The 26,341-nt window shown below is 39.9% G+C and overlaps 1 protein-coding gene across 1 annotated transcript in view; it reads left to right on the forward strand.

Annotated features, from left to right (window-relative positions):
• The first annotated feature begins 2,629 nt into the window (after positions 1 to 2,629).
• n4bp1 (nedd4 binding protein 1) overlaps positions 2,630 to 26,341 on the forward strand; it is a 29,978-nt gene continuing 6,266 nt past the window's right edge. Inside the window, exons 1-7 of the mRNA XM_077568261.1 lie at positions 2,630 to 3,219; positions 13,846 to 14,073; positions 14,239 to 14,412; positions 17,580 to 18,100; positions 18,189 to 18,516; positions 23,985 to 24,317; positions 24,446 to 24,681. Of these exons, the coding sequence (XP_077424387.1) occupies positions 2,908 to 3,219; positions 13,846 to 14,073; positions 14,239 to 14,412; positions 17,580 to 18,100; positions 18,189 to 18,516; positions 23,985 to 24,317; positions 24,446 to 24,681 (2,132 nt within the window). The 5' untranslated portion in view covers positions 2,630 to 2,907. The remainder of the gene's footprint in view (positions 3,220 to 13,845; positions 14,074 to 14,238; positions 14,413 to 17,579; positions 18,101 to 18,188; positions 18,517 to 23,984; positions 24,318 to 24,445; positions 24,682 to 26,341) is intronic.

The raw sequence follows: 26,341 nt of genomic DNA on the forward strand, positions 1-26,341 counted from the left end.
CCGGGTGGAACTTTCATGTCTGGATTTGCAGAAGATAGCTGGGGAAAATGGCGGCCGCTGTGTCGAGCCTCACTCGAAGTTAAAGACGCCGAAGAAATCTACCTGTTCATCACGCTAGTGGCTGGTATGCTTCTGCTAGGGATCGGAGCCCTCTGGCTGCATCGAATCCTTAGAAAAATGCAGGATGGCCAAAAGAAAAACAAAAGGCGGTGGAAATGGTCACTGTGGCTCTGAGCACTATCACTGGAGTGCAAGCCGACCTTTCCAAGGCCTGTGACGACATGTTACAGATGAAGAACGACCTAGTAACATCGCCACGGCCAGAATGGGAATGGACTTGTCTACAAAGCTGAACAACCTGGAGTTGATTGCTCGTCGGAACGCAGCGATTAACAGAAATCGAGACGAGGAAGGAACCAAATGAAAGGTGAGGCTGGATGCCGGCTGCCATTTATCCTTCGCTATCCAATGCTACTTGGAGCAAACTGATCAACAAGACAACAAATCAACATTTTGATCAACAAAGACTATTGGGAAGACAAACTTTTGCATCAATCAACAACTTGATAATCCACACAACTAGATATGTGACGAATTATCACTTTGATTATCTGCGTCCTATTGCATTCTGGGAACGGGAATTAATAAGCTTCAGCTTCATCCCGTCAGCCCTTTTTCTTTTGGGGTATAATTGTATGTGAAAAGTGAATGTTGTAAATTGTCTATGTGACTGTCCGATAGGAAAAATGAACAAATAAAAACAAAACAAAAGCAAACAAAGTTGTGAAGAGTCAGTCTCCTCGTGCCTCAATGGCCCGATAGAAGTTTTGGTCTTAGCCCTCTCAGACTGCAGCACACACACACATCTCCAAACGCACATTTTTGGACCATGGCCAATCAGAGGGTGGCCATCGTGGCTCATCCAGGGCTTATATAGAGAGAGTTTGGCCAACTGAAAACACGGACGCCATGTTGCTACCCTCGGCCACAGGGAGGGCCATGCGCTCAAGCATGAGCCCATCCTATGAGTCGTATATGTCTAATCTGTACGTATTGAAAGAGGCTAATTATTTGTCCTCTTTTGCGTGTTCCAAAAAATTGAAGATAAACATCTTGTGAGAAAAAACCTTGCAAGGATGATTTATTTACAGAGAATCTCCGGTCACGACAACACTCAACATCACGTAACAGGGTGGAATTACAGAGTGCGCACGCCCCCTCCCTTGGGAAAGAGGGCTTCTTATAGAATTGAGTTTTGAAAGTAAAACGCCTTTTCTCCTCCCACTATGAATGAGTAGAGCAGATTGGTTCTCACTCAATATGTTACATAATATTATTTTCGTACCCAGACTGCAGCTGTGTTCATTTTTTAGACAAAATATACTCTCAGGGTACTTTTCGTCCCAAAACAATATCTCACAAACAAATTGAGTGGCCGTGAGTGATGGTGCTCTCAGGAATGTGTGTGTGGCAAAATCTGTTCTCACGAACAGAATGTGTGCGCAAAACACTGAGAAGGAATTTTTTAGACGAAAACAAGGTTAAGGTCAAATTATACTGAGTTCAACACTATTTCACCTGCTCTACGCATCTATAAAACATTTCAACATGGTTAATATATGAAATAAAAAATTTAAAATGTTAATAATGTCTAACAGTATACATATAGTTTATACAGTACTCTGCTCGCGAGATGGGAGGAATAAGATGGCCACGCTGTGGCTTCAACAACTTGCACGGGCGTGTTACCACTGATCTGTATATATATCTGGATAGCCGATAGCTCATACACACCAGTGCAAGCCATTGAAACCACAGGGCGGCCATCTTACTCTTACTGGGGTGGTCACTATTTTTTAACAAGTACTGTATGTGCTGCTTTGAACACCCCCTTTTTCTTTTATCGCTCAGTTCCTTAGACTCCAGTATTAGATTTGGCAGAGGCATCTTTTGTTGAATTACAGGTATAATTCTTTAGTTAAAAAAAGTTTCCTTAAGCATATAATTTATACTGTGTATTTAAGGCAAGTTGTGCCTCGCAGCTTCGAAAGTTTTGGCCTATAGTCTATCCAGTAATATATACAGATCATAAAGACGGATATATTTGTGGTTCTGAAATACACGTGAAAATGAAGAAAATGTTTGTGGATCTGACAAACACGTGAAATTTACGAATATGTTTGTGCATCTGAAAAACACATCACCCTCTTAAAATGATTGCCCAAGTCTTTTTTGTTTTGTTTTTTGCAAAAATTATAATTTTTTTGGGCCTTAATCATCCCCTCATGGTGCAAATGCTTATTTTTTTTGTGTTTCTTGAAAAATATGAAAAATGACTTAGGTGATTATTTAAAAAAAAACGTTGACATGTGGAAATCACGGATGTATTTGTGGATCTCAAAATCGCATGTGAAAATCACGAATTTATTTGTGTGAATAATTTTGAGACAAATTTCTCCCCATAAGGCTAGACTTGATGGGCGCTTTCAGACAGTTGCTGCGGAATGACAACATCCTTTCTTAACCACAAAAGGCCAACGTCTACGCTTCTCTGTCGTAAGCAGAAAGGTCAATATGCAACTATCTTGCGCAAAATCACTTGCCACAAGTCAACAGATAAATAGTGGAGTACAGCAGTGACAGTACGGTACAGTACAATACACTCAACTCAACTGTCGGCCTTTGATGACGTAGAAGTGGGACTTTCCGCATACGTCATTCGGCGCTTCCGACTTCTTAGCTAGCCCGACCGTGGTGTTCTTTATATTAGACGTTATAAACCTGGCTGTTTTGCCGCGTATAACTTACCGAGCATACTATGTAGACGCCAAAGGGCCACAGCAACGCCGACAGGTTGGAGTATTAAGACGTGCTTGTCCGAGACGACGCTAAACACCGAGAGACGCTATGTCAACAACGCGGCCCCTTCCCGGTACGAAGCGAGTCACCGAGCTTGCGTGCGTGGAGCATTCGACCAGCAGGCTCACCGCCTCGGCCGCGAGGCAGACTCAAGACAGCCCTACGGTGGATGAGTTTACTGTCCTGGAGAATAAGGAAGACGAGCTGAAATTTGCCCAACCTCGAGTGGAATACGTTTTCAAAGTGACGTTCACTATTATTGGGCTGTTGGACCACACCGGACAAGCACACGGTAGCACGGCTGCGCGTCAGATATGGCTACAGCTCAGAGGAAACACTGACGACGTTTCGAAAGCAAAGGTGAGGTCTTTATTTCTGTGCCCCCAAATAAACCCACGGGCCAGTGACAGTCTGATACGTGTGTGTGAGCGAGATTGTGTAAAGGTCTCCCCTTCAAAATAACGCTCATTGCGCTCATAGGGTAAATGACAGCTACTTACTTCCCTGTTCGCTGATATCATGTCAAACATAAAGCTATTATTTTACAAAGTGGATATTTTGGCGTGAACAGCAACTCGCCATTTAGTGTTGTTTTGCCGTGAATCGCGTGAGAACTACAAGTATAAATTCTGCCCTAGTTGATGTGTACGGTACTAGCTTAGTAGCTTGTGGTGTGGCATAATAAATAAAGGGATACTTGACTAATTGAGCCATTTTCAGCAGTAAAAAATGTAACATTTTGTCCAGAATTTGATAACTTCATTATTTTTTCCATGTACAATTAATACCATTGAAAACTATTTTTTCCCACTTGATTACATCAACCTGCTGAGGAAGTAGGTAACGACCAATCATGGCTCACCTGTTTTCTGGGTTTGGTCAGCAAACTGAGCCATGTAATGTATAATTGTACATGAAAAATAATGAAGTTAACGCATTCATTCTGGACAAAATCCTAACTTTTTACTGCTGAAAATGGCTTAATGAGTCAAGTATCCCTTTAAGGCTGACACCCCGAAAGCACCGTGGTCAGGGTTCGAGTTCCGCTTTGGGCATTTTTTTTTTTTAAACTAATACTACTTTTATACTTTACTTTTTGCTTCTATATTCTCTGAAATATATGGTTAGGATTAGGCAGGTAATGCAGAAAACAACTTGAGAGGGATAGGCTTTGCTTAATGGCGGTGAATGGAAATTGGAAAAAGTTAATAATTTGGAACTTCCAATCATCGAACCAAAAATTGTATTGCAATTTTAGAACAGTCTGGTGGCGGATTGGAAGCGGCCATTCCAGTGTTGGAATCCAAATTCAGGCGATGGAATCTGGAATCAATGGCTGGGATTAGTGCTTCCAAATTTTTTGGGGGGCTTTGGTCGCACAGCAGGGAACAACCCAAACCACATATCTAAGCGGCAGGACCCCCGGAGGTTGGGGAGGGCTGAGATTAGGATGGTATTCGTTGACCTCACCGGATGATGTGATCTCGCGAGTCGGGTGCATATGATGTGGCAAATTTTTATCTTCTTCCTTTAACGTTACTTGTGTAAAGACATGCGGAAGGTTTAGATCAACATTGCTGGGAGCAGTACATGTTGAAACGTTTGATTAATGGAATCGATTGGATTACAACATTTGCCGTAGTTGTCCAGACCGGACTCATTGGCAACATTCACATATGCTCTGAGGTAGAATGGCTTGATCCCAAAACACGGTGCGTCTTCTCTAATGTCCTTTCGGCTTTTATTGGTTGCTGTGTGGGTTTATCATTTGTGCATTGGAGGTGAAGAATCTAGCGTTATTCTGAGACCAAGTTGGCTAGTTCCCCGACTGCATTAGCTATAAGCACCAGCATGTTACAACAATAACTATTTTTGTACACCTTGAGTACAATATAAACTTTTGGGCTGCTGGCAAAGGAAAATAGAGACCTTAAAGGAGAGTATTTGGAGAAATCTCAAAATTGAAACATTTGACCACCCACTATCTATTAGCCAGAGCTAGCCACGGCTAGCGTGTCACATAATGTCACGAGTACATTAACATTATAGTAAAATTCATTTTAACCTTCTTACAATAACACTTACTTTAATCAAAATGGTCACAACATACTTTGGTCGACTTTGTCAATTGGAAAACTTTTCAATTTATCCTTGCAATTCTCTCCGGACACTGCTTCATCAGTTCACATTCGACATTTGGTGCATCCGTGAACAGCACACAATGTGTGGGTGTGGCACATGACATCATGCGAATATCATCTATTGGGATCCAATGTTTGGGGACCTCCAGAGAACCGGCAAAACAAACATCCATCCCCGGGTAAAGCATTGTGGACCAACCACCCCCCATTTCAAAGCAGGTGAGAAGTGTTAGCTCCCCAGCCAAATTCAGGCCTGTGTTCGGGGTCTGCTTACGCAAGTTAGGTTAAAACCTAATTAGGGTTATGGTTTGGGTTAGGCAGGTAATGCTGATAGGGATGGGTATCATTAAGATTTTATTGATACTACTACCGGTACTCTTAACGATACTGCTAAACGATCCGGTGCCTTAGCGGTATTCTTATCTTTTTTGTTAGTTTGTTTAAAAAAAAAAAAAACTTTGTTTTCCATATAAATTAACATGACTTGCAACTGCAACAACAATAATGTAAAATGAAATATAATATATTGCTGGATGTTCTCCCCACAGACAATTTGACGAACATGATATATAATTCGTCGTCCTCAAACCCCAATCCGACAAAAATTATCCCGGGTGGAATTTTGTCCATTCGTCTTCGACCACCGGGCTTAGCAACTGGGGTAAACGCTGTCAAAAGGTCACTGAAATGAAAGGGTCCACATTTGAACACTTCATGATGGTAGATGGTCTATTTATGTTTTTGTGTCTGATGAATTTGTTAAACATTGTATATTAAACACACCCAAAATAACCGGGCTAACCAGCATCTTACACATTCAGATATTTTTAGTACCCGGAGATTCCCTGAATGAGTAAGTGGGAGGTCTATCCGGTTTATGCACCTTAACCCCCCCCCCCCTTTTTTTTTTGAGCCATTGTTTTGCATAAACTTAGATACCGTGTGTGTGTGTGTGTGTGTGTGTGTGTGTGTGTGTGTGTGTGTTTTGGGGGGAATAAACTACCGGTACATGCAGTATTACTGTGTGTATCTGAATGTTTTTTTTTTTTTTTAATATATATTTTTTAAATACTTGGATTTGTTTTTGTGGACAGATTTTACCAGTAATTCCTTTCTTCTGCTAAAAGGACACGGTAATCACCAGCTGTCCTGTCAGTTGATTTTCTAGAAAAGAAAAATGCCTCATATGTAAACTGCAGCATAATTACTTAACTTGTACATGGAATTGGACATGGTGTACTCCCTGGACTGATTTTCTCTCTTAACAGCATGTTTCCATCGCCAGATTCGGTTGTCTCAGTATACATTTGTGCAAATGTGTACGAGGGTAGATTTTTAGGATAATTGCAGTAATGACTGCTGGCATTGCAGCCCCTCGAAAAGTTAAAGTTAGCCGCAGTGATTGCTTATTCAGGTTAATTTCAGAATAAAGGACTACCAAGCCATCGATGTCCATGTATGTCCTTTTGATTTTGAAGTTGCCAAACGGTTGATAAACTCAAAACGGTTGCCGAGGTCCACACCAACATGATAACTCAAATGCGCTAAATGTGAATTTAATGTCTTCTTTTTTATAAAGTTGTAAATTGTATTGCCACTTTTGTGGCCCTGGTATAGTTTGTTCTAAAAATAAATAAAAAAAGAGTTGATTGTAAAACGCTTTGGCTCATTTAAAAAACAACAATCGACTCAAAATGTCTAATATGGCCATTTAGGAACACAACATGCAATATGAGGCAGTTACATTCTTATTTTATACATGGTCCATGTATATAATCAAAAGGTATGGCTCAAAGTCATGTTCCTAAAATCTAAATGGCTATATTTAATGTTTTGAATTAAATGTTTTTTTTTAGTTTTTTTTATTTAATGGACAAAACTGTTAAATGAAATAAATGAAGATAATAATGACAAGACCTCAAAGTGCAAATTTCCTTCCTTTAAACATGGAGAGTGAATTGCAAAGTAGCCTTGGTCCATCATTGAAAAAGCAGTAAAGAAAATAAGCCAGGTATCAAACTGTCAAACTCATTTACGGCTGCCAACCAGGCTGATCCAGGGACTCGTTACTAATGCTAACAGCTAGCTGCTAGCCACTAACGTAGGATATTTGTGCCGTACCATACAATGACAGCGTAATTAACTAGCGGTTTTTTAGCATCCTAAATTAGCGATTAAATAAACTTTCGGGGTGGCAATTTTGTAATTTCAATAAAAACTTAGGTAATATAAGTTGAAACGTTGAAAAGAAAAGTCAAACTACCAGTCATGTTACCGTGGAGGCCAACTTCAAAGTAAAAGTTCACTGCATTGGCGTCAATTTATTATTTGGAGCACTTTATTTTGAAGTTAGCCTTAGTGTAGACGGGGTGTTACGTTGAGTATGTTTCCAGCTTCCTTGACATGTCTGAATGACGTGTCGGAAAAAGAGGCAGAAAAATTATTAATTTCATTAATTTGAGGACAAATTTCACCTCAAGTTCCCCAAATGTTCCCATACCTGCGACTTATGTGTTGCACAAGGGTTTTTCAACTTCCTCTGCTGCTATTATAGTGAATGTGGACTGATAATGTTTCTTTGTTTTACCTACTAAACAATCCGCAGATCATGCACTATCAGTGGCGGAACCAGACTTTTATAAATGAGGGTGGAATGCTGGCGGGGCGAAGGATGCTTATGGGTATCCAAAGATTATGCCAAATACTTTGTTTTATAAACAATTAATTTCAATCTCAATCTCACAATCTCAGTCTCTAAATGTTCAAGGGGGGGTCTTAAATTTTCTCTTAGAAATAAATACTTCATAAACACTAGATGTATACACATGAAATCATTCTCAATCAACACCTCTGGGTTTCTGTTAATGTGTGGTGGTGATTTTGTCAGATTGTTGTCTTTTGCCATAAGAGGACGTTTCTGGGCGGAAAGTCAATGTTTGCTCCTCCAGCCAATCACAGAGCTGAAGCCAGGCAAAATATTGGCGAGTAAGTGGGAGGTTGAGCCATGGGAGGAGTCCGTTTTGAATTTGTTTACAAACAGAAAGGGTCAAAACTTAAGACCCCACCTTTAAGTACATATTATAGCACATGTAGGCTCCAGCCCCCCTACTACCCTTGTGAGGAATAAGTGGTTCAGGAAATGGATGGATAGATTATATAGCACGCAGAAGATTTTTGCCCATAATGTGCTGTTTATTAATAATGGACAAAATGTACTAAAAAATTCAAAGTCTATAAACAATTAACAGTGTTTAACATGAATGGAATTTGCATTTTTGTTTTTTAAATTAGGAATTTGTTTCGTTTAAGGAACAAGTCATATTTTCTTGTTTCATTTTCCACACACCCTATGAAAACTTTATTTATAGCCAACATAATGTTACTAATGTTATTAATTAATAATAATGTTATTAAATCCTGTTATTAAATCCCCCACTTCTCGACTAAAAACACTATATACTAAGGCCCTGTCCAGATGGAAGCAAAGTCGGCTTCGTTCCTCAAACAAATCTCATACACATAAAAGCATTTCAAGATTTGCGTGTGTCCAGAAGAAGACGCTGAGGACGTGTAACGGCTGAAATGTATATGCCAAGTCTGGAGTGGTGCTGTAGTGCAGTCACAGGGAGTTAAAAAAAACGTAAAAGAAGAATCCGCGAAGAAGACGAACACTTTTTTTTTCTAACCTTATTGCAATCTACAGAACATGGCTTTGCATGTATCGAAACAACATGAAAAAGATGAACACAGGAGAAGTGATAATGGCGGGTGATTCAAGTATAGTGTTGTCACGATACCAAAATTTTGACTTCGATACTATACCTGCGTAAAATACCTCGAGACCAGTACTGAAACGGTACCTCGACAAAACTCTAAAACATCAGTAAAAGCAGGAAAATTAAAACTGACAAAAGAATTTCAAAATATTGTATTTATTATTAATTCAAACTATTGGGATGTATACATGTTAATTTATGTACATACTGTATATATTTATGTTTATACTGTATGTGCTTTCACATTGCATGCCATATTCTTGAAGTACTGTATTTTACTGCATTTGATGTCATCCGTTTTAAATATTGCCAATACAGTGGCACTCCAATGACTCAATGTAAAGTTGCTTGAGTGTGCATGAACATCTCTGCTCTTCTTCATTCCGCAACCAATTAATCGACTGTGTAATCAAATACTACAAACTGGGAAGAAAATAATTCACACGCCACTTATTTTCAAGGAAAGTGTCAAAAATGCGTCACAACCTGTGACTGTTGCTCTGTCAGTCGTCTGAGCTTTTTCTATTTTTAATTGTGATTTCCTACTATGTGCCTGTTCATTAAACACACCGTAAGTCCACTGCAGGAATGATTGCTGCTTTTTCTTCAGCTTCTCCGCGAAAAACATTTGCTCTTGTTACAAAACGTTTCTAAAACTGAAAATTGAAAACCACACGTGTGTTCTTCTTCATGTGTTTATTGAAAACATGCGTAGGCAATGCCAATGCTGTCGCCAGGGATGTGATTTTTCCGCTAATTCGTGGAATTCCGCTTTTTTTATCTCCCCCCCCAAAAAAAAAATCCGATTTTTTTTTTTATTTTATTTTTTTGTATTTCATTGTGTATGCACATGACTCCGACAGATAACATCTTCTGCTATAACAAAGACATTTGTGGTATGCTCTAATATGAGTTACTTTTCATTTGGTCATGATGCAATTATTTGTTCATGAAATTTGAACTCTTCAACATTATTTATGTGTTAACTTAGTAATCACATTAGTTAGATATGATGATATTCTCAGTGATAGTTTTTAAAAGCAAAGGCAGTCCAATGTTTTTGAATGTGACTGATTTTGAGTTGACTAAAACTGCCATTTTATATGGGATAGTTCAATATACATTGAAAATTTATGCTGTTGTTTTGTCTATTTCTTTGTCATGTGAGTGCATTGAAAATACTTAAAAACACGGAAAACCCTGGACCTAGCTGGGTGCCGGCGGCCCCCAGACCCCGGGCTAAATTTTCAGATAATTTCACTTTGGTCAAATCACATCCCTGTGTCGCGTGGCTTCCCCTCTGCTTGCGCTCCCTTGGAGCCTTAATTAGCGCGTCATACTTCTCAAAGAGGAGTGGATGGCCAGCGAGGGCTACACTTAATAAGCTTAACTAGTGCTTTATGCTTCTCAACGAGGATTGCACGTCCAGTGAGCGCTTCAGTGCATGAAGCCATCTTCCTGCGCCCTCTTGCACACAAGCTAAAAGAGGCGTGTCGCTTACTTAAGGCGTTTTTCACATATCGGTAGACAGCCGGCTATGCGTTTATGTGTACCTGCCTTTAAAACAGAGTTGGCGGGCTGTCTCATTTTATTATTTTTTTTAAGTAAAGATTACTTGGCAGTACAGTACTAAGAAAAAATTATACAGAGCCGTTTTTGACGCCAAAACATTGAGGTACGATACTGCAACCGGTATCCCGTGCAACACTATTCAAGTACAACACCGCTTGTTGAACGTGGGATGAAAGAAGCAAAATATTTTGCTGCAAAAGCATAAGAAAGCTAAAGAGGCTGCGCAAAACGACTATGACACGTTGGGCTGGGTTTAAAATATCGATATACCGATATCGAATCGATATTGCTTTTCATTGCTCGATATCGATTCATAAAACCATGTGGCGATTCTTTTAATACGGCCTTTTCCGGTAAATTAATGTACCCGAGGCAAGCACGTACTTGTTCAAAACCTCGTGTGAGCATTGTTCAAATGTGCCCTTCCGTTATTCAGAGTACCCCAAAAGGAGCCTAGTGCTTACAAAGAAAGGAAACAGCTCAAGCATGAGCTGCTCCAAGCTGCTGATTGCTATGTAACTTCAAAAATAGGCTGCGTTTTAATGCAAGCGGATCGCATCGCGGGTCTCCCTCTCAAAAAATACACACATGCAAACACACGTTGTATAGACAGATGCACTATGGAAAAGCTTTTCTTTTTGCAGTAGTTTTAAATGGCTTACCTTAACTAAAATTTTGCGCCACATTAGAGCCAAAAGTAGAATCCTGATTGTTTACTGTGCATCTTGCTGCTCTAAAAAGTAAATAAGTCATACTACACTATAATATACAATATAAAAGCAGCACATACTTGATGTTTTAGTTTGATTTCATAAAGGCTACAGAGGGTATGGACAAGGTAGATGTGACTCGTGGGCCCTACTTTTCCCAGATGTGCTGTACGTCTTTATGTTCATTAATGAGGTAGGGGGGTGATAGGGTGGGTGGGTGATTGGGGTGGGGGGTGGGTGGTTGCTGAGCGCCAAACAACAATAATTGAGCACCTAACAATCACCTCTGGTGCTCATTTGAGGACCATGCTAAAACATGTATGTGCACTCCTATTTGTAGGAGAAATTACTACATACAATTTTAGTTGTTGAAGCATGCAGTACTTATAGAATCACTGTTGGTCAACTCATTGGTCAAGCAGATTTGTATTTGCCCCGTCCTTATGAGTTTTCTCAAGTAGTACCAGTAAGAGTTGTTGCTTAGCTTTAGCCTGGCGGGTTGGGTAAGAAAAGGTTTCCCCCAGGCTTATAAAATGCTTGGAGGGAAACCATGGAATAGTAAGTATACTTTCGGTGTCTGTACAGTGCACAAAAGGTTCAATACATCTAACGTTTTTTACCTTGATATTATTCCTTTTTTAACTCTTTTACTGCCAAAGACGTTAAATGACGTTCTGCAAAAACCTACGGAGGAGCGCCAAAGACGTTAAAAGACGTCCTCCCATTTTTTTTTTTTTTTTTTTTGAAACGGGTGCTGGAAAGGCTTGCGGAGCTCTCCTGAAAGTTTTAAGCAGGTTTTTTGAGCCTAATGACTATTTTTGGCCCCTAGAGGGCAGCGATGACTCTCTTTTGACAAGATCGGGTGGGCGTCAGTAGAGGCGGAGCTAGAGCGTTGAGCAGGAGATCAGAATGGAAAACAAAGGAAAAATGGCGGCCGGTCGCGAGGAGCTAACGCCAGAGCCGTTTTTTTCAAAGACCAAAAGCATCGCTAAAAAAGCACATTGTTGATGACGATAATCATCATCGATGATGAAGATGATGGTGACTCCGTGGTTGGAAAGCATTGACGCGGCAGTAGAAGACGTTAGATGGAGCTAGATGGAGGAGGGAACGGGCAATGGCGAGCGTTTGCAAGCAGCTCTACACTTACAAGACAAAAGGCATCGACCAACGCTAAAATAGTACATTGATGACGATGATGATGAAGGTGAATCCGAGCTTGACGGCGAAATTGGAACCGCTGACGCGGCGGCTATGACGGTGTCGTAACGCGGAGCGCAACCGAGCACGCACAGGCGGACGTTCGATCGGACGACGGAGAGTGCCCAGAGTCCAATGCATATTCATCGGAGGAAGTGTGTACAGTCTGCTACTTGCTTTTTATTCCCCGGAAAAAAAGCCCGTCAAGAAAGTGTAACGTTTGCACGCAAAACGGACCAATGTGAAAGTGAAAGTAAACTGTGTGCGAGTCCTGGCGTCTCTTTGTACGCAGGAGAGCGTTACAAAAAGAAAAACTGTATTTGAAACATCCACATAATTGTAAGTAGTACCACAGTTGCACACATTTGTAAATAGTTTGCGAAATTGTTTTGTCAAATTGTTACACTGTTGAATGGAAATAAACGTATTTTGCAATCAAAAAACACTTTTTCATTGTTGGTGAAAGCGTTTTACAGAAGTAAAGCACTATTTAGGTGTTTGTGGCATCATTCATGGACAAAAATAAGTGTACAATTCACTAGAGTGCATGAAATAACATCGTTTCACAAAAAGCTCTTTTTCTCCGTTTTTTGTTTCAAAAGAGAGAATTTCGGTGAAAGTAACCATTTTCTATTGTTGATTACTGAAGAACGGAATAAGGTAGAAACAAACTTTTTTTTTCTGATGAAAGCTGAGAGTCCAATCTTTCATTTGGTAGTATGTGTGTTTCCATAGTCCAAACACAACATTTTCTGTGGACCTTGAAAGATCACTCAAAATGCTTAAATCGGCTGGCACTGGCGACAACCCGTTTTTGAAAACGTCTGGCAGTCAAAGAGTTAATTGGTACCTGTAACGAAAAATGTACTTTTATTTGCATGCGGCGGAACTGCAATCCCGATGGTGAAGTACAGTATACTAACTCGTTAGGTCAGTATTGTTCCAGATAATTTTTTATATTTTCTTAAACGACAATAAACTTTGTTCATTTTAATGGGAGTTTGCTGACGTAATGGGCAAGAAAAAGGCCGTCTTCCATCTACTGCGCCAATTCTGATCAGAATAAATTCCTCAGCACATCAAGTTGTTTACCGTCCAGGTTAGGGACCGTCCACAAATTACATTTCCATAGTGAATAATGTCAATGGTGACTTGATTGGTAATTTGAGCCACTGTCACACGCAACTTGCAGACGGTCCTCAACTTAGACTCACTATGAGCCAGGTTGGCTGAACGAGTCCTCCTTATCATCCATTTCATCCCGGCTTTCGGTTGGACACAAATCTTTGACGAGTCCTCTGTGGCTATACTGCTTTTAAAGAAGCGCTTATTTTCTATAAGGCGTCATTTCAGCTTTGATGTCCGCCGTGGGACGCAGTAATTCCTTGTGAGTGTCTTTGTTGTCATTAGCGGCCGTGTCATTTAATTTGTATTTTACACACGCGGTACGTCACGATGATCATGTGATTGTCCGGAATGGCCGACAATTTTTTCAGGGAAGAGTTTAAATTAAGTAATTAATTATATAGCTGGTTCGTTTTTCATAAGTCTTGTATTCCTTTAATGCTGCTTCTTCATGTTTTACAGGAGTATGTGAGGGGGCTGTGTGACCCAGAGCTGCAGAAAGAAGAACGCTATCCAGTGGACATGCACTGTATCTTTGCCGGAGCCCGTGGCCTGTTCCTGGACAGACTTATACGGGACACAAGTGCAGAGGTTTTGGTTCCTGAGCCAGGACGCCTTCGTTTGCTAGGCCGTGCTGAGCCTGTCGTGATGGCGCAGAGCAGAGTTCAACAGTTTGTGGCACTTTTCCAGGTGAGGTGAATATCAAGAAAATTGCTAGGGATGAAAAATGTCTTTATTACAAATAAAGTAATGTTCACTGTAGATTACTGAAACTGTTTTAATGAGCAAAGCTATTTGAAGCCCAAATCACTGTTTATCATTTCCAAACTTCTGCCTTCTATCAATTTTATACAGGAAAAGCGAAGTCTACTGAGTGAGAGAGAGCAGGCAGTGAAACGAGCGTTCAAGTCCTTTGTAGAGGAAAGGGATGATAAGTACACCATGGAGCTTCTTCTACTGCCCAGTGCACTGAAAGAAGAATTACTCGGACTGGCTCACACTCCTACCAGCTCGCAAACACCCTCACTGGTTTGTGTTTTCTTATCACCATATACTTAAAAGCTAACAATCCTTGTTAGCTGAAACCGCAGTACAGCAGTAACAGTAAAAGATGACGGTGTGGATCGGTAAATTGATTCAAACTGAGTGAAGCGACGGAACGTGACTGCACTGCTGTGGACGGGGTGCCGTCTTCAACTAATTTTGCCGCGAATCATTATTTGAATCACAGGTGAAAAACGTCCCAACGTCCCAGATCTTTAACAAAACTCTGGGTACAAGCCGGCCGCTGCCAGTACACTATATATACTACAGTATGTTTTTTAATAATAATTTAAATTAATAATAATATTTGGTGTTTTGCTGGTTCTTTTTTGGATTGATTCAAATTTTTATTTCGAATATTTCAACATTACTTTTATTAAGTGACAATAATCAACTAAAGAAAAGAAAAATCAAAAGAAAACAGGCAATAGGAAAAATAACCCCATCAATGAATATTCAAAACGGAGTGAAAAGTCAAACTTATTTACTCCCCCCCTTCTCCTTAAGTAAATAACATAACCTTCTCTTACATACACACAATATATGAATTAATACACATAAACACCCATAGCCTAATACATTCGTTTAACACCACATGTACAGTCCCACCTATAAATCTACTACTTCAGTCTATTGTACACAATATAAACGTAAAAAAAGAAAGCAGTCAAACAAACCAAAACAAGGAGAGAGGGAAAAAACAGAAACAATTATCCCAACACACATAGTAAGTGACCACACCTCCCTCATCCTCATATTGTTTGAAAATCCTATTTTCATACAGTATTTTAAACTGTGTCATATTTGTACATTTTTTCAACTCCCCACTAAATCCCTTCAGTAGCCTCACCCCGCATACTGATGGACAAAAACTCTTCCTTGTTGTACAAAACCTAGGTTCCATAAGCATCAGCAAATAACACACAATGCTGTATTTTGGGAACCATATACATATCATTTATATACAAAATAAAGAGTTTAGGGCCTACTACTGATCCATGGGGGACACCACAAACAATATCCAAACATGATGAGGAATAATCACCCAACTTAACAAACTGCTGTCTGACACTTAAATAGCTTTTTACCTACTCACTTTTTAACCGCTTTCTCTTAATGCGGAAGTAAAACGCCCGGTTCAGTAAAACCCCGCCTCTCCCTGTGTGGTTGCCGCGCCCCCGGCGAGCCAGCTACAACCTGCTCCTGGATCTCTGCGTTTGGCCACGCAAGCCATGAACTCTTCAATAAACATTCTGAACAAAACGGCTCCTTGTGGAGGAGGAGGGGAGGAGAGAGAGGAAAGAAGAAGATAGAGGGGGAAAAAAATCAAAACCTGAGCAGTTTGCGAACCGGGTACCTGCTGCTTACAGGGCGATCACGCTAACCACTGCAATATTCGTTCAATTAGGTTTAGCAGCGCAAAGGTTTTACTTGTAGTTTACACAAGTGTCAGCCAGAACCTTTTCTGGGATTTCAAGACAGCCATTTGTCATTGCACTTTGGCATTGCAAATGTGAAGGATAATTGTTTGCTTTGAATTCATTTGGACAGAATGTTTACTGATAAAGGACAAAGGCTACTTTTATCACTCTCCCATGGAAGTCTCAGAGAAAGTGGGCGTGCGTTTAGTCTGCAGAGGCGGTGTGGGGGTGGATCCTCCTAATGACGTCAAACAGTGACAACAGCTCGTTTTCTCAGGTTGGGAGGGGCTGGTGCTTGGAGAGCAGAGTAACCTAGAATTTCTCATAAAGGAGTGAATGGAGGAAAACACTACTTTGGTGATGTTTTAGGTGAGGAATTGGCTTTTAACGGGGCTAAAAGCTCAAAAAATTAGATTTTTCACATTGCTGTCCCTTTAACAATTGCTATTAGGTAAAGTTGATCAGTTCTGTTCTACTGAATGGTAGGAATTAAGAGAATTATTATCTTTTTCCAATCATTGTGCTTCTTAGTCTTGACTTGAATGAGGTGGCGCATATATGGGAAGGGGGAAGCTAAGGAGCCGTCAGTAGCTCATCTGTTAAGACTTGGGAACTGGCGGATTACGAATTGAGTAGTAGATTAAAAAAATTCTGGGCCGATACAGATTGATAACAAATGATGTACTGTATACTGATTTTAAACCAGTTTTAACCTAAACTTAACATTCACAGCATTTGCAAAAAAAAAAAAAAAAAGCTATTCATATCTTGTGCATAACTAGCCACAATTACTTAGTTACTAATTATTGTAAATACATTTTCTAAACCACACATCCAGCATACTCCCACTTGTGCAAAGTTACAACTTACAATAACGTTTGGCTATAACAGAACTGAAGAACATCTTTTAATAATCCAGAAGATGAGTGCATTTATTTACATGCATTCCGATTTTCCGATTTAGCTCATTTTCAACAATTCGATTTTTAAAATGACTAAATAAAATGAATTTGATTTATTGCCCAGCCCTACCTTGAACAAGGCGCCAACTCCACACGCCCTTCTCGAGAGTTGCAGCCCTCTTTGCGCACTCCTTTTTGTGTCTGACATCTTTCTTTGCATGTATGCATGTGTGTGATTTGGTTCTATGTGTACTGTAGTAGTGTTGTTACGATACTGTTTTTTGGCCCCCGATACCGATACCGATTCCCATACCCAGCTTTGCAGTATCGGCCGATACCATACCGATACCTAAGTTTTTTTTTTTTGTCAACATGAAAAAGCTGTTTTGCCAGATGTCTTAGCTCGGCATGCAGTGAACATGTCACACATCAGTGAATGTCGTGCACGAACAAGACACTAGTTGCTGCATCCAAAGTCCTATATTAGCGTCGGAATTAATGGTATCGGCATGTTACTTGTTAGTACTCACCGATACCGATACCACGGTTTTAATGCATACTGGTATCAGGGCCAATGTGACATTTTCTCAGGAACCACTGCAGCATTATTATGCAGCAAAGTTTCCCATCTCACACTTTCTTAAAGTATGAATGGTAACAGCAAAATTACTTAGAAACATTTGGACATGATCTGATTATCGCAATCTTTCCCCGAGGGGAGACACTTTGAATCCCAGTGCCTTACAGCGTACATCTTTCACAATAATCATGTTGTGTATTTACTGTAAGACCAAGCTAAACCATAACCCAATATTTTGTTGTCTCTCAGGCTGTCCTGAACCAGAACCTACATTCCAACATAGCAGAATTTGAGCAAGATCGCTCACAGAGTAGCACTCCTGTGACAGAGCTCTCCATTCGCATCCTTGACACCAGCTTTGAGGACAGAGGGACATGGACGACACATTTTGGCGACTGTGCTGGAAAAGCAGGAGGAGGCATCGGTTTGGGTCCCGAGGCCATTCTGCTGAATGGCACCAGGCCTTCACACAAGCGACGCTCTTCAGATAACGAAACCCGGGACACTAAGCGACAGTACTCTCTAGAGCGGAGGGATGAGTCCCCGGAGCGGTCGAGGGACAGGGAGCGACACTGGGACAAGGAAGGTGCCTCTAGTGGTTATCGATCCAAAAACGCGTCTGCTTCATGCACAGTCTCCTCATCATCATCCTCAGCGAAAGCAAACACAGTTGCTGGTGCAATCATGCTGAACCCTTGTGAGGGTATCACTGAAGAAAGTGAGGCAGTCAGCCCAGAAACCAATCTCCGTTGTTTGGTCAATTTCTTCAGGTGAACATCACAGTAGTAAACATCAACACAATTCATTTTAAATTCATATTAATGTACAAATGTATTTCTTCAACCAAATTTCCTTCAGGACCATGGGTTACCAGCAGGACGTGGTGGAGCGTGTCATCAAGGACACGGGACAAACGGAAGACACCTTCCTCATTCTTGAGAAAATTGTGGCAGAAACAAACAGTTGTGGGAGGGAAACAAAAAGAGGAGTTAAAGAAACAACACTGAACAATGGGCGCTCCTCAGATCTTTCCTCGTCCTCCTCAACAATGACATCGCTAGCTGCCGAGAAGGAGCGGGATTCTGCAAGATCGAAGGAGAATATTAAGCCCAACTATCACGGAGCCAGTAGTAATGGACTTGGCCATCGGAGGCAGTGCAGTGGCAGTGAAGCCAGCACTCAACAGGTAACGTCCATCTTTAGCCACGTTGTTACGGTTTGGGTCAGTTAGCAATAATATGGATGGAAAGGAAAATCTTTCTAGTGTTTCAATGTGTAGTGTTGTTTTTGTGGGTCAGATACTGTTAGGTGTGTTAGTTACTGTATTTACAAAAGCCAAAAAGCAGCACAATGCCAGGTACTAAAATAATCCACAACAAGAAACACGATTGTCTTGCTCATCATGAAGCTTTTCTTTTTAATCCTTTGTGTATTTTGAATGAGGTGAGTTTTGCATTAGTCCCGTTTTAATCCCAATATTCCACAGGGTTGATGACTCTCTGGGCAAATCAACCCACCATAACTTTTGTAGCCCAACGAAAAGGTGCAGTAATGTTTTTGCTCGCATTTTCCCGTGAGTTGGGCTCAAACATCTAAAACTTTTTCCGCATACCGAATGGCCATTCCCTTTACAAATCTGTTTAAATCAGTGGTGGTGAGCATTTCTTCTTATAATCCACCTCTGAGGTGGGTTGGGTTATTTCGTGGCATAGCAATGATGATTAGTTGGGATACCACGAACCACCAACGATTATTTTGCTAGTCGACTAATTACCAACAGTAGTCGTGATTAGTCAACTAATCATATGTAAATAGCAGCTTATTGCACCAACAAGCAGCGGCCCTTTTTAAAACCATCATTAGTTTTTGGGGGAATTCTTTAAAAGTATGAATAAATTAACTCATTTGCTCCCAAAAACGTATAAATATGTTGTATTTTAAATATTACCATGCTCCCAAAGACATATTTATAAGTTTTTTGTTTGTTTTTTATGATAGATCATACAGAAGGCTTTGATGCAGCCTCTGAACTGACAAGAATGCATGAAACATTAACAATGGTAGTTATTACAAAAACGGCCAACAGGTGGCAGCAGAGTATAAGAGATTAACCAGGGCCATGTTGCAACAAGCTGTTTACCCCACCGTTATAAACAGATTTGTGAATAATGATGAAATTGAGCTATATTCTAATGCTAATTGCTGCAAAACGGAAACAGATAGAAATATACTTTTATTTCCTGATGAAAGAAGAGACTCTAATCTTTCTTTTGGTAGGTTCCAAGTTTTTTATAGCCAGGCTTGGGGAGTAACGGAATACATGTACCGGCGTTCTGTAATCAGAATACACTGTATTCCGTTACAGTACAGAAAAAAAAAAACATGTAATCAGATTACATGTACACTTATTAAAAATGGGGATTACTTCGAAGATTAGAGAGAAGGGGGGAGGGAGAGAGAGAGACCGTTGCTACTGGAGCGGTCGGCTGGCTAGTCGTGTCCTCCACACGCAGGCAGTTTTAAAAAGCTGCAAAGACAAGGAGGAGGAAATGGCGACCGGTATTCACTGTTTGGAATTTACTCGTCTTGCTGAAGGACCGAAAGTTTGAGTTGAGACTCCAGCAACATGCTACACGCTGTAGCTTCTTGCTAGTCCGCTAGCATACAACCAGTTACTTACACCTTCCAAACTTATCTTCCTCCCACCAATTTACTATTTAAACATCATACACAATATATACACAGCTAAACTTGTGACTGGGATAAAAGTTCATTTTGTAGTTGTCACGCATCGTCATCCTCATTATTAGTGCGTGCATGTGGGTGAATTGAGCTACCATGGGGAATGTTGATGACTATCTGTCCGTCCGTCCTTCTGTCTGTCTAAACTGTGAGGTGTGGTTGCTTTCAGTGAACGTTCGAAAACAGCATATGGCCTTCAATCAACCTATCTATAGCCTACATGCTGATGCTTTTTAATGGATGTCAATTACACAAGGATTTTTGCTATTTGTAGGTTACCGGGTCTCTATCACCCGCAAATAGCAGGGGCACATTGTACAGAATATATATTGTGGTGATATTTATTTTTATTTTGTCTTCATGAGCATACTCTGTATTGGAGTAATGAAGTTACATTACTTTAATATTATTGTACGAGGATAACTTGTTGTAACTGTAACAAAATACATTGTTATAGTAACCCTCCCAATCCTGTTTATAGCCATAGAACACAATATTCTGTGGGCCTGGCAAAATCAGTCAAAATCCAGTAAAACAGCCGGGAGTGAAGGCTTCGGTGAAAATGACTGAAAGAGTTAATAATGAAGACAATTAATATTATAGCACATTCAACTTTGATTAGATTTTGCAGATTGTACCATCATTCCTGACATGTTTATAAAGGATGGAGCACCTTAAATTGATGGCAATACTGTGGCTTTAGAATTTTTTGCTGTAAATATTTAGTGTGTTTTAAAATGTAACCAAAAGCTATGCAGAGTAGCACTAATAAATACTATGAAACTATTTATATATACAAAAATAAATACTAAACATATTTAAATCTTCTTGGGGAATAAGCTTTCTTTTAATGTAGAAAGTAGTGAAATCAGATGAGTAAAATTAGGAAAATACACTGTGCTGAACACACCTAAAATGAACACTTGTATTGGTTTTTATTTTTGTTTTATTTAACATTTATCCAAAACCTTTTGTTTTGCATCACTAGTGTGTGTAATTTAAAAGTAATAAATTGATCTACACAAACAAAATGTGGTATGCACCTGAAATAAATCTTTAAAGATTAGGAGGAACTTTTTTTTTCGCACTATAAATTATAAATACATAAATACAACATGTAACAAACTATTTTGTGTTTTATTGTTATGTGTTGCCGTTGAGGGCTTGCGGAAAAGCTGTCATGTTCTGTTGAGTCTTGCGATGTCCATGTTCATAAACGCAAACACTGCGTGGTCGCGACTCGAACCCTAACCCCTTTTCAAAAACCTAACCCTAACCCTATATGTTAGCGTGCCAAACAGAGCATTGCGTTACTACACGCACGCTGCTAATGCTAGCTTCCAGACATGACTATCACTATGCCAGAAATGCTATTAGGCATCAGCCACAACATGCTTCCTTTTTAAATGCTACTTTATCACTGCCGTGGTGCCATGAAAGGGAGGACCGGAGGTTTATCTCAAATTAATTATTTTGGGTGAAATGCACCTGAAGTTTCAGATTCTGTTGCCTAACACGGGTTAGCCATGACACTCAATTAACCATAATGCTTTTGTTGACATCGCGGATGACCCGGCTGGCCAGTACTGCGCATGTGCGTCACAGACATGGCTTCCAACCATCGGGAGAAGTGCGAGACGACGCAGTTTTTGAAAAACAAAGCGCCGAATAGATACATACATAAATAAACGACTATTAATATTAATTGTCGACGATTTTGATTGTCAACGTTGACGTGACTAGTCGACTAATCTTGGCAGCTCTACTGATTAGACAGCATGATTATTGCACAGGTGTGCCTTAGGCTGGCCACAGTTAAAGGCCACTCTGAAATGTGCACTTTTGCTTTATTGAGGGAGTAAAAAAAAAAAGCTGTCATTATCTGACTCACACGGTACAACACATCTCCTTCACATTGTTGATCAGGTTGTTGTCATCCGTGAAGAGAACGCCTCTCTAACGTACCATGCACCATAGGATGTGAGCGTTCTCCCACTCAAGTCGGTTACGACTACGAACTGCATTTAGGTCGAGATCCCGATGAGCACGACACGCATGCAGGTGGGCTTCCCTTAGATGGTGTCTGACAGTTTGTGTAGAAGTTCTTTGGTTATGCAAAGTGATTGTTGCAGCAGCTGTCCAGACAATCTTGGAGGTAAACATACTGAATGTGGAGGTCCTGGGCTGGGGCGGTTACACATAGTTTACATTTGTTAGGCCGGTTGGATGTACAGTACTGCAAAATTGCCTGAAATTGTTTTGGAGAGACGGCTTACGGTTGAGAAATGAACATTGAACTCATGGGCAACAATTCCTTCAGTCAGCCCATCAACTGCACACTTCCTCAAAACATCTGTTAGGGCTGTGCAATTAATCGGAATTAAATTAGAATTTCAATTATTACTCTCCACAATTACAAAATCGGCATAATCGTAAACAAAAATAAAACATTATTAATACTTATTTTGAGTTGTTTAAATGTATATATTTGCACCTTTTTTAAATTTAAAATTACTTCATTGATAAATCTTGTTTGGTCGAAAAGGAACTTGCATAATTATAGTGTTTCAAAGAAATGTATTTGTCTTAATATTTTTTTACATGTTTAAACAATTTATTGAATCGTACCAAAAAAAAAGGATTGTCCTAATCGTGATTGCAATTATTACCAAATTAATTGTGATGAATATTTTCTTCATAATCGAGCAGCCCTAACATCTGTGGCATTGTGTTGTGTGATAAAACTGCATATTTCAGAGTGGCCTTTTATTGCGTCTACCCTAAAGGAGAAATACTCGTAACAGAGATTTAGACAAATTGATGAACAATATTGGAAGAACTAAATGGCCTTTTGTGTATGTAAAAAAAAAAAGTTTAAGGTCTTTGAGTCCAGCTCATGAAGAATGGGAGCAAAAACAAAAGTGTTACATTTCTATTTTTGTCCAGCATATAATAAAACTGAACGATTTATTGTTTTTGGAGCAAAATTGCGATTCCAGATAATACCATCATGTGACTGCCAAAGCTGTGGTTTTTTGCACCGCTCTTCTTGACTGACACAGAAAACTGTTGTGTCAATTATTCGACACATACACGCTGTTTCCTTCATCTCCCGCCAAGATAACCAATCAGAAGCGACATGCTTTTTGTGATATGTCACATAAACCAGCTCAGCGCTTAAAAAAAAAAAAAAAACAGCAACTAAAAAATGGCTTTATTTGTGAAATCTATTTTATGAAGATCAAAAAGTAGACATTTACATGAAAATGCAAAAATTGAAAAGCAGGTTGAAGAATAAGTTTGATTATGATCCTTTAACAGAAAATATTACCATTTCACAAGTGAATGACTCATTCAGAAATACTTCCATTCACATTTTTGCGTTTTTATACTATTACTGTGAAGCGTGAAGGGATTAATTTTATACCACGAGTTGACTTTTAGGCTATATCGCTCAGCCCTCAAGTTTGAAACAGTTAGTTTATGACAAAAATATGAAAAACAATTTAAATACACTCTTATAGTGATTTTAAATGAAATTGCATGTAAGTATAAAGCTTCCACTTTTTTGGTTTCAAGATATATTTTTACATTAAGTATTATACCTTCTTTCATCTTTATATATGTGTGACAGCAAGCTTTGGTTCTAACATTATTGAACCAATTTAAAAAACATTTAAAAAAAAAAGACTGCCTCCCTCATGCAGCCTTTTTAGTGTCCTTACGTTATTAGAGTAAAAGCTTGTAATGTTTGAATGGCATGATATAATTTTCTGGCATGTTTGTAAATTATACTGTACTTACTGAATATTGTAGTAAAATGTGATTTGAAGAAAATCGTGAATTGAATTTAAATCACGATATCTGCCAGAAAAAGTGTGACATGTTACTTCTTTACTGGAAAAAAAACAGGCCATTACTATCAAGAGGAGCTCCAGTGCCCAAGGAGGGGCAGGGAACTATGAGGTCATTACCATTTCCGATGACGATGATGCCGGTGTGACAAACAGCAAAACGGCAGATACGCGGACATCAAGGGTTACAATGGCACATGCCGACACCCAGACCGGATCCAGAACAGACTACTTGGCACGGGGAGGTGGCAACGTTTCACGTAGGGATCACCTGTCAAGAGGCGGGACTCGGACTTTAGGTGGTTCAATGAAAGTTGAGAGTGTGACTGCACTGCGCAGCGCCCCCCAGTGGTTGATGGCCAGCACCACCTCTGTGGCTTCCACTGCCAATGTAGGTATTTCAATCATGTTGTTCCTCATTTTGATGGCTTTGCTTCACTTGTTTTACAGTCTGTCATGACACATTTCAAGATGTAGTATACATCAACTTTGTCATTCACAATGTTGTCCCTGCCCCAGCCGGCTTCTACCACAAGCCGGCCCTCTGCCTACCAGACCCTCGGCCACATGGGCTTTCACGGCGATGGCGGCGGAGCCAGGAATCCACCCACAAGTAACCCACTGGTGCCCCCTGTGACCGGTTTGGCTCGTTTTCACCAATCACTGAAGACTCCATATACACTGAAGCTACCCAACGAGCCGGGACTACCAGAACTGCGCCACATCATCATAGATGGCAGCAATGTAGCTATGGCGTGAGTTTATATGTGAAGAAACTGAATTCTCTCAGTTGATGGCCCTTGCTCCAATAGGCTCATTATTAGGGGTGCACTGATCAAAATTTTTTGGCTGATCACGATATACGATCTTTTAAAAATTTGACATGCCAATCACGATTTTTACCAATCATGATTTTTTTTTTCATAACAAAGCATACACCTTCAGTCCCGATCTTATTTTATTGAAAAATATTGAACAATATCTGTAAAATAATACCAACGGGTTGCTTTAATTTCACACGACGTAGTTCTCTCAAATAAAAATGAAAATCCTATTAGTCATCTCAACAGAAGAGGACAATGGCTGGCTTCTTCAGACCTCTGAGAAGGGAGATGAGATCAATGAAAAAGATCAGTTTATTTTTGAGGGATCTGCCGATCACCAACCCCCCAAAATTAAGGAAATCGGTGCACCCCTACTCATTATATCAATGAATTGCCAAATTTGCCAGTGATGTTGTCCACTTGAAGAACACACCAGTAAAACAACGTCCATTTTGTCACATTTTTGTTTTTTCCTGAAGTTTGTGCTTTAGCGCACTAAAGTGCGGGAAACTACACTAGAGAACTGATTTTAAAAATCAGTCAGCGATCCGACAGGAATTACATATTTTTTTTATCAAATTAAGATTAACCAGCTCAGGGGCCTAGTGTTAGAGTGTCCGCCCTGAGACTGGGAGGTTCTGGGTTCAATCCCTGGCTGTGTCATACCAAAGACTATAAAAATGGGACCCATTGCCTCCATGCTTGACACTCAGCATTAAGAGTTGGAATTGGGGAGTTAGATCACCAAATAATTTCCGAGCGCGGCACCTACTGCTGCTCACCGCTCCCTCAGGGGATGGGTCAAATGCGGAGAATGAATTTCACCCCACTTAGGTGGGTGTGACAATCAGTGGTACGTTAACTTTTTTTAATTCAATTGAAAAGAACATGAGACAAAATCAAGTACAAATGATTCAATGATTGCTTTGGTAAAAACGCGATGAAACGGCCTAATTAAAAAAAAAATGGGAGGGGTGTTGAATTTCGCAAACCATGACAGCTCAGGGGCATGCCCCTATCTTCTTTAAAAAAATAAAATAAAATAAAACTCTTCTCGTGTGTGACATAGTACAACCAATGCCATCTTATTTGCTCTGAAGATGGCTGTGATGCAGTAAGTTGGTCTCGCAGTACACAAAAGCCATGCACATATAGTAGTCTTTATTGCATAAAACTCACAAAACATGGCTGGTAAGTTGATTGATAATGTAAACATTACAGAGTCTGATTGTGTTTATATAGTATAACACAAAAACGCTATAATGGTCGAGTGCTAACCCTGAGCACTGTTATTCATATCAGGCAAATTGTTTTCTGCTGAAATGTGATGGAATAAAGAAAGCCCCTTTTGAATAAACAAATATAACTTCCGTTCATTCGTCTTTCTGTCACTGGCGAGAAGGTGCCGTTCCATGTGTCCTCTTTCGTGTAAAAACATCTCTGGGGAACTCTTTGAACAAAAACCGGCAACGCAATGAGACGGCATAATGCAAATTCATTTCAAAATGAGAAGAATCAGTAGGAGAAAAAGCACATGCACGCTACAGCCAGCAGCTAACAACTTGGTTTTGACTACATCATATCCAATTTG

Source organism: Vanacampus margaritifer, chromosome 6 (assembly GCF_051991255.1).
Source record: "Vanacampus margaritifer isolate UIUO_Vmar chromosome 6, RoL_Vmar_1.0, whole genome shotgun sequence".
Lineage (NCBI taxonomy): Eukaryota > Metazoa > Chordata > Actinopteri > Syngnathiformes > Syngnathidae > Vanacampus > Vanacampus margaritifer.